The 17480-nt window shown below is 54.9% G+C and overlaps 1 protein-coding gene across 3 annotated transcripts; it reads left to right on the top strand.

The window, feature by feature from the left end:
• Positions 1 to 4746: 4746 nt before the first annotated feature.
• CHGA (chromogranin A) lies at positions 4747 to 16417 on the top strand. Of its 3 annotated transcripts, none has more exons than XM_004475518.5 (8): positions 4747 to 4952; positions 5797 to 5843; positions 8103 to 8196; positions 9030 to 9098; positions 11257 to 11355; positions 12821 to 13246; positions 13819 to 14285; positions 15957 to 16417. In XM_004475518.5, exons 1-8 carry the CDS (start codon positions 4907 to 4909, stop codon positions 16038 to 16040), a joined length of 1332 nt encoding a protein of 443 aa, XP_004475575.1. In that variant the 5' UTR covers positions 4747 to 4906; the 3' UTR covers positions 16041 to 16417. The 3 variants fall into 3 exon arrangements, with proteins under 3 accessions (XP_004475575.1, XP_004475576.1, XP_058148381.1); XM_004475519.5 differs by having other exon boundaries at positions 4813 to 4952; positions 12821 to 13237; positions 15957 to 16131; XM_058292398.2 differs by lacking the exon at positions 12821 to 13246 and having other exon boundaries at positions 4813 to 4952; positions 15957 to 16131.
• Positions 16418 to 17480: the final 1063 nt, after the last annotated feature.

The following is a 17480-nucleotide window of genomic DNA, read 5'->3' as shown; positions in this document are numbered from 1 at the left end:
GTGTAGTAGTGAAAGTTCATTGTCCCCCAGTATCCCTTCTTTCTTTAGTAATCAGAACCACTCCCTATGGCTGCCCAGGTAGAGATGATGGTTCCTAGCCTCACCTGCAATTAGGTGTGTCTGTTGCCTGAGTTCTAGCCAATGCGATATGAAAAGAAATGATGCATGTAAGTTCTGCATCACATCTTTGCAAAGGAAGCTGCTTGCTCTCCACCTCCTCTTTGCCCCCTTTGCGATGGTGAGGAAATGGTGGCAACTGGCACAGCTGCCTTGCCATCAGAGGTAAAAATCATGCGTTGAAGATGACAGAGCTGCAGTCTCTTACAGACTGCTATGTAAGAGAGAAAGAAGATTCTATCTTAGTCCACTGTATTTTGGGGTCTTTTGGTACAGCAGCTTATGCTTACCCAACTAACCCAGCCCAAAGCTCAAGACTGGGAGCAAAAGATGCAATCTTCCCTTCTTTCATTTTTGCTTTGTGCCTACCACATGCCCAGCATTGTGACAGAGACTCAAGTCCCAAGACACCAAGGAGCTCAATGTGTAATGAGACAAAACGATCTAAAAGCAAACAACGTCAACCTTCTGTGATAAATGCCCAAATATACTTTGGAGGCAAAAAGGAGGGAGCAAGTAATTACCTCCTCCTAAAAGGTAGGGAACAGTTTGCCAGGCTGGAAGGGAGGGGGATGGATGGCAACTGGGAGGTGTTCTACAGCAAGGTAACAGAGAAGTCAGGGAAGGGCGAAAGGGCACTCGGGCAAAACAGCTCTAGGTCCAGTTTTACGGTTCACTTGCTGTGCGACCCCTTGGACACTTTAACATCCTGGGCCTCAGTTTCCAAACTTGCTGAATAGGATCAAAAACCCCGTTCCGACTTAGGTACTTAGGGGTACCACAAGGGTTCAGTGGTGGAATATTTTGAAAGAGCTTTGAAGCATGGTGCAAATATTAGTCATGGACACTGTCACTTTTCAAGCCTGATTTGGGGCAGGTTTACTGACCAGCTGTGCCCGGTTTCATGGGGCAAGCAGGGTCAGGCCCGCGGAGAGCTGGGTGGCAGGGGAAAGGTGAGTAGCAGGGGCTCTGAAATTTCCAGTGAGAAGTCTGCTCCGCTTGGGAAGTATTCAACTTTCTTCCTGGCAATTTGATAAAGAGTATCAAGTCCATTTCCTTTTACCATACAATCATTGGAAACGCTACAGAGGTTTGCATACAAGATTGTTCTTCATAACATCAACAACAACAGCAAAAGGTAAGAACAGGAAACCTAATTATTAGTCAAATGAAATGTGGCACAGACTGAACTTAGGTGGGCCGCTACGCTCGTGCCACGGGTGAACGTTTCTGACAGGACGCTGGGGAGGAAGCACGCCATAAACCTCCACACGCAGGAAGATGCCACGTGCTAGAGCCCCTCTGAGGGCCTGAGGCACTTGTCCCCAGCTGCCGGAGTTGCTGATGGAATTGCCCACTACAGGAGGGCACTGCCTCGACAAAAACAGGAAGAAGATGCACTTTAAAACAGGGGTTCTTGGAAAGCGGATGTGGCTCAAGTGATTGGGCTCCCGTCTACCATACGGGAGGTCCAGGGTTTGATTCCCAGGACGTCCTGGTGAAGGCAAGCTGGTCCGTGCAGCGAGCTGGCCTGAACAGAGAGCTGGCCCATGCAGAGTGCTGGCTTGCACAGGAGTGCTGGCCTGAACAGAGAGCTGGCCCACGCGGAGTGCTGGCCCACACAGAACTGGCATGGCAAGGTGATGCAACAAAAAGAAACATAGTGGAGAGACAATAAGAGACACAGCAGACCAGGGAGCTAAGGTAGTGCAAGAGACTGAATGCCTCTTTCCCACTCCAGAAGGTCTCAGGATTGGTTCCAGTGCCACCTAAAAAGAAGACAAGCAGACACAGAAGAACACACCACAAAAAGACACAGAGAGTAGACAGTGAACACAAAACAAAAGGAAACAAAACAAAACAAAACAGGGGTTCTTAACCAGGAGTCCATGGAACAATTTCAGGGGGTCTGTGAGTTTGCGTTGAAAAAAATCAATTTATTATCTTTATTTTCTCTGACCTCTAACTGAACTCTAGCATTTCCCTCACTTTTGAAAAAATATGCAGTAAATTAATTACAGTAGTATTCATTTCACCTGACTGGCAAAAGGGTCCACAGAACAAAAAAAGGTAAAGAACCCCTGCATTAAAATGAGCAACGCTTACGTTGAGTGATGTGAGAACAGGTGATTTTTCCCTGTGTTTCTGTGAATTTTCTAAGTTCTTACCGTGGAATACGGCTTATGGCTGACCTATAGTCCCCAGATTCTTTTCAGGCTGCCTCCTCACTATTCCTTGAACATGTCAGGCACACTCGTCTCTCTGGGCATTTGTACTTGTTCCCTCTGCCTCGAACCCTCTTCCCCAAGACTCATGCTGGCTCCCTCCCTCAGCTCAGATGTCACCTTCTTGGTGAGGCCTCCTCGGAGCCACCCTACCTAAAATATAATTTCATTCCTAGCCCAGAACAACCAACCCGCTTCCCTGATTGTTTTTTTTTTTTAGGGAGAGCCCAGGGATTGAACCCAGGACCTCGTGCATGGGAAGCAGGTGCTCGACCACTGAGCTGCATGTGCTCCCCTGTTTTTTTGTTTGTTTGTTTGAATATACCACCATTTTTATTTCGATATGGTCATTTTTTGTGAGGGTGGGGAAGAGTTTATCTCAAAATCAATATTCCATTTAAGGCTCTTTTATACAGAAATTGCCATCATGACTAATATTCAAAATATCTTCAGTGTTACAAGATTTACATGGCACACCTAAAACTCCTGTGCTTATTCAGTAGTGCATGCTCAATGGAAAAGAAAAAGGCATTAACAACCACTATTTCTTTTAAGAAAATATGCATTTACAGGACAGAACACTGAGGCCCTAGGATTCAGTTGATGACGCAGTTAAGGCAACTTAATTGACATTCCTTTTTGAGATGGGGGGGGGGTTAAACTCATTACAAAAAGTGCTTTCACTGCAGAGTGTTTTATCTGTGCTGCCAGGTCAGAAAAATAGGCTTGCCAGGGCAGGTGAGGTGTATGAATATTCAGAATCTCACAGAACTGTAATCAAGTGCAACTATAAATAATACTGAAAAAGTTTACCATCTGACCAGTGGATAACACTTTCAAGGCATTCAATTAGTTTACCCTTTGCAGAATTCTAAGCTATTCACATTGGCATTCACATTCATTGTAGTGCTTGCTGCGAGGGAGGCATCCATCCAACTGTTTTGGCTTAAGTATGATGGGCAAGCATTTTACTGTTTTACATAAAACTAGCTGTATTAAACAATCTAATGGCCATCACTAATAGGCTACTTAAAATAAATGATATCTCCTGTGTTCCTTGTGTTGGAAGGGCCCAGAGGGAAGGGAGAGAGAAAAACCTAGTAGTATTCCAATTGACTGAGAAATTGAAGCTTCTTAAGACCGAGATGGTAGCTGACTGTCATTTTATAAGAGTTTTCCTTCAAGTGAAACTACTCATTGCCTCCAAATTTCTGTCCAAGTGTTGAGCAGTCCTTAATATCATCCTAGCCACTCATGTTTAAAACCCGTAAATTTCTTTTTAATGGCATCTTTAGAGCTAGCATAAATCATCTTACTTTTTAAAGGTACACTTTCAGGAGCTCAAAGTAGAAATACTAGATGTTCTTTCTCAGACTCTTTTGTTTCATATTTGGCATCATAGGAAGCACATTGGCAATCATTCAGAGGTAGCAACTTCACAGATGATGTGTGGGGGTCCTCTACAGTGTCACCAACGTCCCCCCTAAGATCCGCTTTGCTTCCTCTACGATCATTTGTCTTTCGTCATTGCTTAAACAGAAGGCAACTGCTTTCTTTTTTGATCTCCTCTTGTGTCGATTTCTTTACTTTCATGTGGTTAAAAACTTTGATTACTTCATCATTCACTGTAACTCCAGAAGCACGGTACCCAGTGGTGGGGGCCGTGGCAGCTTGGGCTCCCCCTCTGTGGCACTGAGGAGAAGGAGGGGCGGCAGGGCAGCGGTGAGTGCAGGGCACCTCCCTGCTTTGTTTTTATCCGCAGCACTTGTTGCCACCTGACATACCAGGCATTTACTTCTTTACTATTCATTGTATGAAGTCACCCTCTAGAATACAAGCTCCATATGGACCCAGTTTTTGTTTTGTTTACTGCTGTATCCTTAGCACCTGAAACAACCGAGTGCTCTTCTTAAGGTGTTCTAAGCAAAGCAGGTGCCTAACCAATCATTGTTGAATGAATGAATGCATGGAGTCACTTGGGTCTCCTGTGAGCTCCCTCCACGTTCTCTGTTGGGGGCAGGAGTGGACACAGGCATGGGGCAGGAAGTATTAAACAGCAGCAGCAGATGGGGAGCAGAGGTGGGGAGGCAGGAAGAGGAGGGACTTTATATGAGGCCAGCTGGTGCTAAACTGCTAAGATATCGGGTCCACTATGACAATGGAGTCAGCCAAACCCCTCATACACACGCCCTCCCGCAGCCCCCAGGCTCCACCTCTAGGAAGTCAGACGCAGGCTTCCCAACCTGACCCAAGAGCCGGAAGCGAAGGGGACCAGAGGCAGCAAGAGGTGAGGCTGGAGGTGGTGGCCGGACCCCTAGGGGGTGGGCCAACGGGGGCAGGGGGCGGCCCGCTGACGTCATTTCCGGGGCCTGGGACTATATAAGTTGGGCGCGCGGGCGCTGCTGCTGCTGCAGTGCCCAAGCCAGTGAAGTCGGTGGTTCGCGGGCCGACAGACCGACGCACGCAGAAACGCTGCGATCCCGCCGCCGGCCAGCCCGCCCATCCCCGCACCTCTCCCCGGTGCCCGGCCCTTACCTGCCAGCTGCTCCGCGCCGCGGCTCGCCATGCGCTCGGCGGCTGTCCTGGCGCTTCTGCTCTGCGCCGGGCGAGGTGAGCGAGCGCGGGGGCTTGGGGGGTGGGGCGGAAGGGGGACTCGGAGAAGAGGCGCTCCGGAGTCCCTGCCGGCCCCTGGGTGCTCCGAGGTCCGAGCGTCGCGCCTCGCCGCGCTCCTTCTCATTCTGCCCTTCCGGCGCCGTGCGTGTTCAGCACCGCGGACAGAGCACCTTACCTCCGCCTGGCCCCTCAGTGTGGCTTCCGCCCAGGACCCGCGGACAGACTCCTAGGACCTGACTCCCGATCCTCCCGGGCAGGGTCCCCTCGTGCCCCCATCCCCCGTTTGGGCTCGGCGCCTCGGCTGCACCAGGGTCAGCGCCGGCACCGCGCCGTGGCCGGCCAAGGTCACTGGGGGGCGATGGGAGGGCTGCTACTCACTCGCCTTCTCTCCCTCTTCCATCCTCCCTCTCTGCTATCCATGTCCTTCTGCGCTTGACTTCTACCTCTCCATATCACCTCTCAATCCCTCTTTCTCCATCCTTGTCCCCACCTCTTTTTCTTCTATCACCTCTGGAGTCTCTTTCCCTCTCTCTGCCTCTTTCCCCTATTCCAATCCCACCCCAGCCATTGGCTTTGTTTTCATAGAACTTGCCTTCAGCTCCCACACCCCTTCCCAAGCAGGCATTTCCCCAAAGGGGAGGGTTCAGGCCTCTCAGTGCAGCCTCTGGGGGCCACCCCCTGGGGGCTGCAGCCAGGGAAGGGAAAAGAAATCAACCCCAGCCTCTCATTTGGGGAGAAGCTTTGAGGGGGCACGCTGCGGTGAACTAATGAACCCCACCAGAAAGGACCGGGGTCCCACTGGAGCAGAGCAGTGACCCCAGCCCTCTCTGTTCCTTCCCAGTCATTGCCCTCCCTGTGAACAGCCCGATGAATAAAGGGGACACAGAGGTAAGATGGAGAGCCGGGGATGCCCCGCGATGGGGGTGGGGGGCCCCAGGGCACACCTCAAGCCAATTCTTGGGCAGCTGCAGGAGTGAGGTTGGCATAAAGCCAAGAGCCAGCACTGCGGCTGCTGTGTCTGGGGACAGCCTGCAAAAAGAAGACATCAAAGATGCCTTGATCTCCCTGCCTTCCTGCTGTGGAGACTTCCCCAGGGTTCTCTGACCTGGGTGTGCAGCCTGACAGGACCTGTGTCTTACCTGCTGGGCTAAGGGCCCAGGTCCTCTGGCTGTGATGGCTGATGTGTGACAACTGCCTTCACATGCCTTGGTCTGGCCTCCCCCTTTGTACTTCCTGTCCCCCCAGGGCTCTGCCAGCAACACCCCCACCTCCCAGGCACTAAGACCCTTGCTTCCCCGAAGCGCCACTACAAAAACTTGCATGCTGGTTCTTGGCCACTTAGGATGATGGTGTTGGTTGCCCAGGCAAGGGCCTTGATGGTATTGTTGGGGGTTGTCTGGCCAGCAAGAGACACTCCGTCCTGGGCATGTGTTTGAAATTCACTCATATCTGAGCTGAGGCTGTTTTCCCAGTCTCTGGTGCTCACAGATACCTCCACTTGAGGTTCAGAGAAAACTCCATTCTCTTCCTTTCCCGGGGTTGTTTTGTTTCATTCCAGAGAGATCACAGTTATAACCCAAAGCATCCAAGTGCATTCAACCTCCATTTGACCAATTATATTCCTAGTTTTCTAGTAGCAGAAAAGACCCTAATTTAAATCTCTGCATTCATTCCTGCTATATGACCTGGGGAAAACTCCTTAACTTCTCTGAGCTTCCACTTTTTCACCTGTAGTAGTATTTCCCTTGAAGGAAGTTTTGAGAAGTAGGATCATGGATGTGAAGTGCCTGGCAGATCCTCAATAAATGGTCAGCATTATTCCTAGAGCTTCCCTTCTTGAGCTCCCAGTCCCCCTGGGGACCCATACCAAATTCCTCTCTCCCACAATCTGTCTACATGCAATGGTGGTTATCTGGTATGCCCAGTGCAGAGTCTGGGGTTGCAGGGATCTGTAGGATAAGGCTGCAGGATCCTTCTTGCCAGCGCCCTCCTGAGAGATCCTTTGATTATCATATTATGCTCAGTAGCCTAGAGTCAGGGACATTAGAGCAGCTGGTTAGTACCTGAAATGTTCCATCAGAGGATGTTGTGACTACACACACTGTAGAGTTTGGTTGCCAGAATCCTTGGGCCGGTTGCTTTGCCACCCCATAGACAGAGTTTTCCACCCCCTCAGTCCCTGCCACCATTGCCTGTTGCATGTCTGACACCGCCTGCTCCTCCACCTAACTCCAGCCAGCTGAAGCAGGTCCGGGTGCTTGTGACACATCATGCTTTATAGAGTGTTTGACCATCTACACCTCATCACATTGGGAGGGCCGTCCAGCAGGTATTCTCACTTCTGTTTTACAAATAAGGAAACTGAGAGTCAGAGAGGTTAAGTAACTTGCCCAAGATTATACAGCATACCATACAGGATACCATACTACCGTTAACTCCGTCATCAAAAGTCAACCATTTATCAAGTACCGCCTTGACCACAGCACTTCACTGGGCAGTGGACAAGACTTTCAGAGATACAGCTGATGTTGGTCTGGGATGGGCACCCAGATGTAGCCAGTGTGTACCCAAAATCCAGCCAGGAACTTGTCCCATAGGTGAATATGGAGCCACACTCTTAGGTCATCATTCCCTGCATGTGACAACACTGGGGTTCGAGGACAGTGAACTAGCTCTTTCTTCTAGACAGGGCAGAGCCAGGGAAGGTATTTGTTCTCTGAGCAGTTCAGAAGGGCATCCTGGAGAAGACGACATTTTGGACACCTACAGAACTCAAGTGTCCTTGCAGGACATCTCTCTGATGTCCAGGGACAGTTTCGCCATATTTAGAGAAACATTGCTTGGATTTGAGAAGATACCAGATCCCCATCCCCCACCCACACCCCCACCATGGTCAACCTTAGAGAAACCTGCTGGCCCTGCGATGGGAGTTCCTGGCACATGGTTAGCGCCATAGAAGGGGTTGCTCTTATTTTTGCTATTATTGCTGGCTAAGAAAGAAGAGCTGGACCCCTAAGCCAGTTATCTTTGGACTCCTAAAGACAAAAGCAAAAGTGCCCCTCTGCCCCTCCTTAGAAATCTGCAAAGCTTCCAGGAGCTGAACTGCCTGCCCAAATCAGCCCCAACCTGCCCCCGTTCTCTTCCCAGGTGATGAAGTGCATCGTGGAGGTTATCTCTGACACACTCTCCAAGCCCAGCCCCATGCCTGTCAGCCAGGAGTGTTACGAAACGCTCCGAGGAGGTGAGGGGTCGAGGTTGGGGGTCAGGTACTGCTGCCTGCTGGGTTGGGAGTCAAGAAGATGGGCTTGTGGCTTTTGATTGCATTCTGTAGTAACTGACTGAGTGCCTGCCTTGCACTGGGCACCGAGGGGTGTCAGGTGATGAAGGGGTCGTGGTCCTAGACTTGCTCCTAGAACTTACAGTCCAGCAGAGGGGAGCAGCTATGGAAACAGCTAACCAGAATTCTGAGCAGAATGAAACCAGGGCTAAAGCAGGCCCACCCGAATGTGAGCTCCATGTGACAAGGATAGTGGGTGCTCTATGCCCAGTGCCCAAGACAGCCTCGGGACACTTAGATTCGTGGTGGGCAGCCACGTGATGAGTAAGTGGATGTCATGAGTGGACAGGACACAATTTTTCAAACCAAGCAGTCAAGTTTTGACCAGCTGCATGGATGGGTCCAGTGGCATTTGGGTTGGGTTTAGAAGAAAAATAAGAAATCAGCAGTAGAGAAACGGAGGAAGATTCCTCCAGGTGGAGGGGCCAATATGAGCAAAGGCATGGAGATGGGGAAAATGTGTTGTATTTAGAGACCCCACTGCCTCATCCTCAGGGGCTGCTGTACCTTGGCCGAGGGCTGGGGCAGTATCTGACCCTGCTCATCTAGTAGAAAGCGGATCAAAACCTTGGAATGGAGATATTTTCAAAAGTATTATCTCAAGAACAAATCTGGCTGCTGACATCCAGGTTTTGAGTTTGCAGAATATATTTCTTGTGCTCAGCTGAAAACACTGATTGACTCTCTTTCTGGACTGTTCTCTGGAAATCACCCGTAACGACTCTCCCTCATTGCAGATGAGCGGATCCTTTCCATCTTGCGACATCAGAATTTACTGAAGGAGCTCCAAGACCTCGCTCTCCAAGGTATTTTCCAGCCACTGCACATGATTCTGGGTCAGTTCCAATAGCTGAGAATCAGAAAATCAGGGTAGAGGGTTGAGCAAGATCCTGTATCTCTCTGACACTCAGTTACTTCAACTATGGAGTGTAAAGGTGGTGCATGGGATATAACTGTGCCACCTGGTCCAGTCTGTTTTGATATGGATTAGGAGATCAAGGCCCAGAGAGGTTGAGTGACTCGTCCAAGGTCTCACAGTGAGGTAGGATCATGCCAAGACCAGCTGCAGCTCTCCTAATATGTCATGGTCACTCCCATTCTAGCCATTTCAATGCCCAGCGCCTAAGACAGCCTCTGGACACTTAGACTTGTGGTGGGCAGCCACGTGATGAATAAGTGGATGTCATGAGTGGACAGGACACAGTTTTTCAAACCAAGCAATCAAGTTTTGACCAGCTGCATGGATGGGTCTTTCAAGACTTTCAAGACTAGATAGAAGAGAGATTCTGCTTCCTTCTGTTAAGTGAAAAGTAAATTGATCTCTAGGAGAGAGGAGGGACCCCTTTTCCTTTATGAGCTTCTTCTGCTCTGAGGAAAGATGAGAGAAGGGTCTTGCTTGCAGGCTGGATTCTCAGGAAGAGGTCTGCCCTTTTTCTAAGAGTCTAGGAAAATCCACTGATGGGAATGGAGTGACTTTGAGAGGTAATGATCTCCTTGTCACTGAGGATATTCAAGCGGAGCCTGGACAGGACTCTGGAATGGAGGGGTTCGGCTGATGCCCAGCTCCAGGCACAGAGCCCTGCCCTGGCGTGGTAGAAAACCACACCAGGTGGCCCCGCACCTGCCCCTGGCTGACTCCCTGTGGGAAGTGGTCATTTATTTGGGCCACTGGCACCCTTGCACCTCTCCCTGGCCATAGGCCCTCAAGCATGAATCCTGCATCTTCAGGGCAGGACTTGTGTCTCGAGTGGGATGACACACAAGAAGGCTTCTCCTATCCCAGGAAGCCCCTGCGCCAAGGCCTTTGGGACAGGCCATGCCATGTGTCAGAATGGAGGGAGATTTGGGGAGGAGGCGAGTAAGACTCATCAGTGGCAGGGATCCCCCGGCCCTTCCGAGTTAACGCACCATTCACCGTTCTTCCTCTCCCCCGCCAGCCAGCCTGGAAGGCAAACACCCCCCCATCTGTCTGTCGGGAGGATGAGGCGAGTGCCTGGCACATAGTAGGTCTGGGCCAGGCTGAGGCTACCATCACCACATTTTTAATGGCATCATCGTTGACCCTGGTTGCTGTTGTCTTTTTAACTAAACATTAAATATTTTATTACATTGTAATAATTTTAAAATTAAATATGAAATGGCTACTTATTACATTCAAATAATTAAACCTAATGCCATAGAGACTGTTAAAGAGCAATGAGTCCTGACACATCTGTATATACGCACATATGCAAGAGTATATTCAATATAAGCCATGTTCATAGGTTTATTACTGTTTTCTAAAAGAGTCCTGGGTAGGTCCAGGTCCATCTGAGGCTAGAGCAGGGGCTACTCCCTGGCCTACAGCCACCGTGGCAGGCTCCTTTTGCTACCCCGGAAGTTCTCATCATGGACACAAAATCACCACCAGCTGCAGAGTTAGGAACCGGGTACAGGTGAAGGCAGTGGCAGCGGCGGCAGCCTGGGGGTGGGTGCAGGGAGACGGGGCCGTGTACCTGCCCTGGGCTCAGATGTAAGCGTGGGGCTGGGCCTTCTCCCCAGGGCCTGGAGTCTGGGGTCCAGGAGGAGCTGGGGCTGCCTGAGTCCAGGGCCCCATGGGAGGACAAGCAGTCATAGGGACCTCCCACTGCAGGGGTCCCCGAGCTGCCAGCGGGGTCCTGCCCCTGGACCTCTCTCAGAGCCTCTGTTGCCCTGTGAGGCAGCAGGGAAGGGCTTGCTCTTGTTTCCTAGAGGAGAAATTGAGTCTGGTGAGGGAGCATGGCCTCCTGATGGGCCCCAGCCGGGGCAGCCAACCCTTCCCTCTGTGCAGGCTCTTGGTCCCCCAGCCTCTCGTTGGGCAGGCCCAGAACCTGGCGGCCAGTTGACAGATGAGGAAGCAGAGGCCTTCCCTCTCTTAGGTACACGGGGCTGGACTCTGGCCACATGGTTTTGCTTTGTCTGTTTTTCCTCCTTTTCTCGTATCAGGTGCCAAGGAAAGGGCTCATCAGCAGAAGAAACACAGCAGCTTTGAAGATGAGCTCTCGGAGGTTCTCCAGGACCGGAATGACCAGGCCAGGCTGGAGGGTCAGTGCTGGCGGCTGGGCCGGAGGCCGGGGAGGGAGGAGGGCAGTGAGAGCAGTGGTTACAGGGGTGCATTCCTGAGAGCCAGGGGCCCCTTCTTTAGGCCCTCCCTGTACAGTAGACATTATTGCCTTCACTTTATAAATGGGGAAACTGAGGCCCAGAGAGGGTAAGTATTTGGGCCGAGTTTCCATGATGATGAACTGCCAAACTGGAGGGTCTGGATCTGTCACACTCCAAACCCCTGCGTCAGTCCCTTCCACCCCGCAGGGGCCTGGCAGGACATTTCTGACATGGCAGTGGGCGGCTTCAACTCTGGGCCCACGTAGGGACCACTGCAGCAGATCCCCCTCTCCCCCACCTCCCAAGCCTGCCCTCCTGGAATTTGGTGGTACCTTAGAACAGACAAGTTGGAGGTCCCCAGAAGAGTAAGTGTGAAGCACTCAGTGAGCTTGGATCATCTTCCTTGCAACCAAAGAGCTTTTAGGGGGTCAACACGATGCTCTGATACCTGTCCTCGCTGCCTGGCAACAGCCACTCACTGCCCCTGCAGCGTCTGTTCTTTGCATATCGAAGTCCAGTTTCCTGGAGCCAGGATCTCGTGATTCTAGCATCTGCAGCTAAGAGGGAAGTCTGCAGGCATGGCCCAGGTGCCTTCTAGTGACTCCTTGGGGGCACCATGGACTCCCACATCTTAGCTTCATGAGAACGATCAACTGTGGATGCCTGGCAGGGTGCAGTGGGGTAGCATGGGTGTGCCAGACGCTTTCATTGGGCAGGCAGCCAATTGCCAGTGCAAAGAGCACCCTGAACTTGACATTTGGAGGCTTGGGTTTGAGGCTCAACTCTTCTGAGCACATCACTGTACTTTCCTAAGGATCAGTGTGAGTTTCTGTAAAGTGGACATGGGAGCACCTTTTACCTGCAGTCCCTGTGAAGTTCCAAGAGTAGAATGAACTTAGTGGGATTACTGCAACTTACAATGCTGTCTTCAGGGCAGCCACGAGGAAGGACCTTTTGATGAAGCCCTACAAATATGGAGGAGCGGAGTGCTTTCATGGGAATGGTGAAGGCAGAGCAGCCCCACATGAAGGGAGAAGGAATTTGCAGTAATGGTGCACTTTACACAGAGAGGTTAAGGGACTTGCCCAAGATCACACGGCATTTCATCAGCTGTCCAAATTTTCAGTTCAGGGTTTCATCTCTGGGGTCATTTTCAAGGACTGTTTTTGTTGTTGTTGTTTATCAGATCCTGTTTTAAGAGGCAGAATGACAAGAACAAAACAGTCGAATTGTACTCAGTTTGACACAGACACGGGAGGAGGAGCCCAAATTCTGCCGTAGGGGCCATAGGGTGGGCTTGGTTGGAAGCCAAGAGCCCCAGCGAGTAATAGCTAAACTGGCCTCTGGGGTGACTCCGCAGGCAGCCTTGTCCTCAGGGCCTGACTTTGCTCTGTGGTTTCTGCAGAAGCAGCAGAAGAGGTGTCCCCCAAGGATGCCGCAGAGAAACGGGGGGATTCTGAAGAGGCAGGGAAGAACGGAGGAGCCACAGAGGAAGCCAGGCCCCCGGCACTCCCAGAGCCCTGGCAGGGGCCCAAGACCGAGCAGGACGACCAGCTCCCCGGGGCGGAGGAGGCTGCGAACGCCGACCCCCCGACCAGCCTTCCCCATCAGAAACCCAAAGGCCCCCCAGCCCAGGCGGGCAGTGAGGGTGTCCCACAGGATCTGCTGGACTCAGAGAAGAGCCTGGGCACGGAGCGCGGCCAGCAGGCAGAGAGAGGGGAGGAGGAGGTGGAGGCTGGAGAGGAGGCCATCCCCGGGGAAGAAGGTCTCGCTGTGGCCTTGAACCCCCACCCGAGCCTCGGCTCCAAGGAGACCCAGAGGGGTGAGGAAGGTTTGTATGATGACCGAGGCCCCTTGAGTGCTGGGGAGGGGCGGCGGAGGGGGAGGGCTCATCCAGGATCCCGTCCCACCTTCACATCACCCTGAGAGGTGTCGGCAGGGGGGAAACTGAGGCTCAGTGAGGTTAAGTAACTCGCCCAAGGTCACACAGCTAACGTCGTAACAGCTGAGATTCCAACCCAGGTCTGTCTAACTCTAAAACCATGCACCTCTCGCTCTTCCACACAGCCCCCCACCCAGGAGATGGGAGGAGCTTTCCAGGGTAGGTGGGTGGGTTTTGGGAACAGAGGGACAGCAGAGCCAGTGGGAGCAGGCTGGGCTGGGGCCCCTCATGTCAGGGTTGCCCCCACTCTGCAGCAGGGCACCCCAGGCCAGTCCAGGGATTCCGGGGCTGAGGGAGCTAAAGGAAGCGGCAGGCTGCAAACACCTGAGCATGGAGAGGGACTTGCTTTTCCCTCCAAGTGGGGAGAGGCCGGGTCTGCGGCCACCGCTGGGCAGTGGCAGAGTCCAGGGCAGGTGGCGGGTCCTCCCTCATCGTCCTGTGTTGTCCACCATCTGCTCTAGGTCGGCCCGAGGCTCCAGCCCTGGACGGGGCCGGGAAGACTAGAGCGGAGGTGGCTCAGCCCCCCGAGGAGAAGGGAGAGCAGGAGCAGGAGGACACGGCAGGGGCCCCTCAAGGCCTCTTTCGGGGCGGGAAGAGCAGGGAGCTGGAGCGGGAGGCGGAGGAGGAGGAGCGGCCCTCTAAGGAGTGGGAGGACGCCAAGCGATGGAGCAAGATGGACCAGCTGGCCAAGGAGCTGACGGCTGAGAAGCGGCAGGAGGAGGACGAAGACGAGGACGACCCTGACCGGTCCATGAGGCTCGCCCTCCGCACCCGGGCCTACGCCTTTGGGCGCCCCGGGCCGCAGCTGCGCCGAGGCTGGAGGCCGTCCTCCCGGGAGGACAGCGGCGAGGTGGGCCCACCCCTCCCCGGGCGCGGCTACCTGGAGGAGAAGAAAGAGGAGGAGGGCAGCGCCAACCGCAGGCCCGAGGTTGGTGTGGCGCCAGGCCCTGGGAGGGTGGGCCAGCTGGGGGGGTGGGCGCAGCTGCGCCCAGAACATGTGGCTCCAGCCCCACGGAGGGAACACGGGCCCCTCGGAATTCTGGGACTGTGGCCAGGGGACCTGGACCCACAGCAGGTTCCCAGACCAGCTGGCTGGACAGGCCGATGACCTGAGCGGCGGGAGAGGGCAGATGGGAGAGGTGGTGAGTTGAGCTGGTTCCCAGAGGTGCTGGCTGTGACTTTGTCCTCCGCAGGGTGGGTGGCCGGGGGAGCCAGGGCCCCCGTGACTCTGAGAGCTGCAAGGCATGGGGGTGGGGCACCGAAGGACAGGGATGACCTGGGGAGACCTCCCTGGTGGCTGGGCCGTGTCCTCTCCTGACCCCCCAGGAGCCCCCCCCTCCCAGGTTCGGGCCCTGCTTCCTGTTCCTGAAGGCGGGGTGGGGGGCAGGGCAGCTGGACGTTGCAGGGGTGGGACACCCGGACTTGTGCCGGATGCCCTGACCCTCCTCCTGGCTGCATGGCCTTGGGCAGGTCACTCCGCTTCTCCCCGGTTTGTGGAGTAAAAGGAAGGAGTTCTTTCTGCTCACCTCCTTACCGTGGTCGGGCCACGCACGCGCTTTGGAAACCTGGGCACACACGGCTCCTTGGGAGACCCAGCAGGGTGCCAGGACCCAGCCCCGCAGGAGGGGCGGGCAACACCACCATGGACCAGAGGAGGTCTCGGGGGCACGTGGTCCGTGCTCAGTGCCCAGGAGGGTGCCAGGGCCCTACAAGGGGCAGGGAGCTCACGCTGACCCACCAGGAAGAGGACGCGGCCCCTTCCTCAGGCCCTGGCGCGCTCTCGGGCTGGGCCTGGGCTCCCTGGAGCGGGGGTCTTGCTGGCAGCCTAAGAAGGAGAGGGCCCCAGAACCCGGAGGGGAAGGGGCTACAGGAAACAGCAGCCCCTCCCTGCTCTGTGCCCGTCACGAGGCTGTTGGCCAGACCCCCGAGTCGGTGGACGGGGGGGTGGGCACCTCCGTGGAAATGGCCCCGGCTTCGTGGAAATCACACGGCTAGGGCCCTGTTTCCATGGCAACCCACATCCGCATCTGCGGCGACTGGACCCTGGGTGGTGCTGCCGCAGGCGGGGGGTTCCTCCCCCAGCCTGGAATCTGGCAGGGACCCAGGGGGGCGACCCCAGGTCAAGGCCGTGGAGGTGGCCTCCCCAGAGCAGGGCTCGTGGGCAGGTCCCCTGAACCACCCCGGGAGCCCCCACACCCCCACTGGAGTCAGGGGTCAAGGCTACACCGAGCAGGAGGTCCACACGGGGGTCGCGGGCCCCCGAAGACAGTCCTGAAACGCAGGCCTGACCTCCCACGGGAGCCGTCACCCATGTCTGGGCCTGGGGGCGCAGAGCTCTGAGGGCTTCATTTGCACGTGCTCAGGGAGAGGGGTCCTGGATAAGTGGCCACCTGGGGCGGTGGGTCAAGGCTGCCAGCTTCCCTCACCCTCAGAGTAGGCCAGCCCCATCAGATGAGGCCCCCGAAGCCCAGAGAGGCCAAGCCACCAGCCCAAGGCCACACAGCTAACCAGCGGCACTCTGGTCTGGTGGAGTCTGTGTCCTGCTAATATCCGGGGCTCCTGGGTGGCTCCTGCCTGAATCCCTGACGTTGTCTCCTAGGATCAGGAGCTGGAAAGCCTGTTGGCCATCGAGGCGGAACTGGAGAAGGTGGCCCGTCAGCTGCAGGCCCTGCACCGGGGTTGAGGCGCCGGCCGGCCCAAGGCACCCCGGGGTCCTGGCTCCGCGCTTCCCAGGCGACCCGGGCGCTGCTTCCGGTAGGGGGGCGGCCTCCCTGCCCCCCAGCCCAGGCCGCCCTGTTGCCCCCATGCCCTTCTCCCCCCCACTGTTGACCCCTGCCCCGGCATGTCCGTCTGCAAGGCTGCAGGGCAGGCTGCACAACTTTCAGCATCGGTTATCCTCTCTGAGCACAGGCAGCTTTCTCGACATTTCCTGTCCACCACCGGATCCCTCGGCTATGTCTGCAGTAACGTCTGACCTTTGGATGAAAGCTGAGAACTCCTGACTATACTATCTTCTGTATAAAGCTTATCGAAGGAAGAATAAACCTGCTCTGGGCTCTCTCTGGGTTCCTTCCAGCATTTTCTCCTTCTTGGTTCAGAGTGGGGTGGGACGGGCTGGATGGGGCCAAAAGGCGAAGTGGACGTTCAGTGCCCCGGGGGCCACTCCTTTCTGGGCCGCTTCCTAGCTGTGGGATTTGGGGCAAGAGACTTTGCACCTCTGCGCCTCAGTTTCCTCACCTGCCAAGTGGGGAGGCTGACACCTGCCTCCGAGGGCGTGGGGGGACTAAATAGGGCCGAGCCCCAGTGCTCCTTCCTCCTCCCCCTTCCCCCAGCCACACCGGGGCTGGGCCAGGCAGGGGAGCGGCCGGTCTGGGAAACAGCCTCTGCCTTCTGCACCCAGATCTCCTGGTCCCGATGGCCCTGACCTGGTTAGAGACCCAGACAGCCCCAGGCACCTGTCGTGGTCCTCTCTGTGTACGTCCGCCCTGACCTCTGACCTGATACTTGACATGTGCACCGGGGGCGTCAGAGATGCTTACAGCACAGCAGGTCTAGTGCCATTCTGGAGAAGACTCAGGCTTAGGAGGTGGAGTGACGCATCAAAGTCACAGGCAGGGGTGAGGCGCAAACTATTTAATGAAGGGTCCCATGCAGGATTAGGACCAGAATGGACCCGGTGTCCACCGCCTGAGTATCGGGCCAAGCACTCATCTGTCCATCACACGCTGATGGGTAGCGGCCGGGGGCCCGGTAGTCCTGGGCACACAGAGGTGGGTGGGTAAGGCCCTGGCTTCAAGTCCACTGCCCAGCCTGGGGCATCGGCCCCTTCGAAAGCAACCCAGAGAGATGAACGCGCGTTCAACAGGCGGGAGTGCAGCTGGGGTTTGGGAACCGTGCTCCCAAGGGCGCAGGCTCTGGTCAGTGGCGAGCATGCAGGTGCAGTTGGACTAGAGCTGGAGAGCGTGAGCATGCAGAGCCTGATTCCTCGGCTGTGAAGTGGGGAGAACGCTATCTCCTCACCAATGTGGTGAGGGTTCTAGAGGCACAGAGAACTGGAAGCATGGCGACGCTGCTGCAAATCAGGCAGCTGCGGGCTCTCTCCCATGAGGCCGGCAAGGGGCTG

The sequence above is a fragment of the Dasypus novemcinctus genome, chromosome 3, assembly GCF_030445035.2.
Source record: "Dasypus novemcinctus isolate mDasNov1 chromosome 3, mDasNov1.1.hap2, whole genome shotgun sequence".
Classification (NCBI taxonomy): domain Eukaryota; kingdom Metazoa; phylum Chordata; class Mammalia; order Cingulata; family Dasypodidae; genus Dasypus; species Dasypus novemcinctus.
Note: the sequence above shows the minus strand (reverse complement) of the source record. Positions and strands in the feature narration are given on the sequence as shown.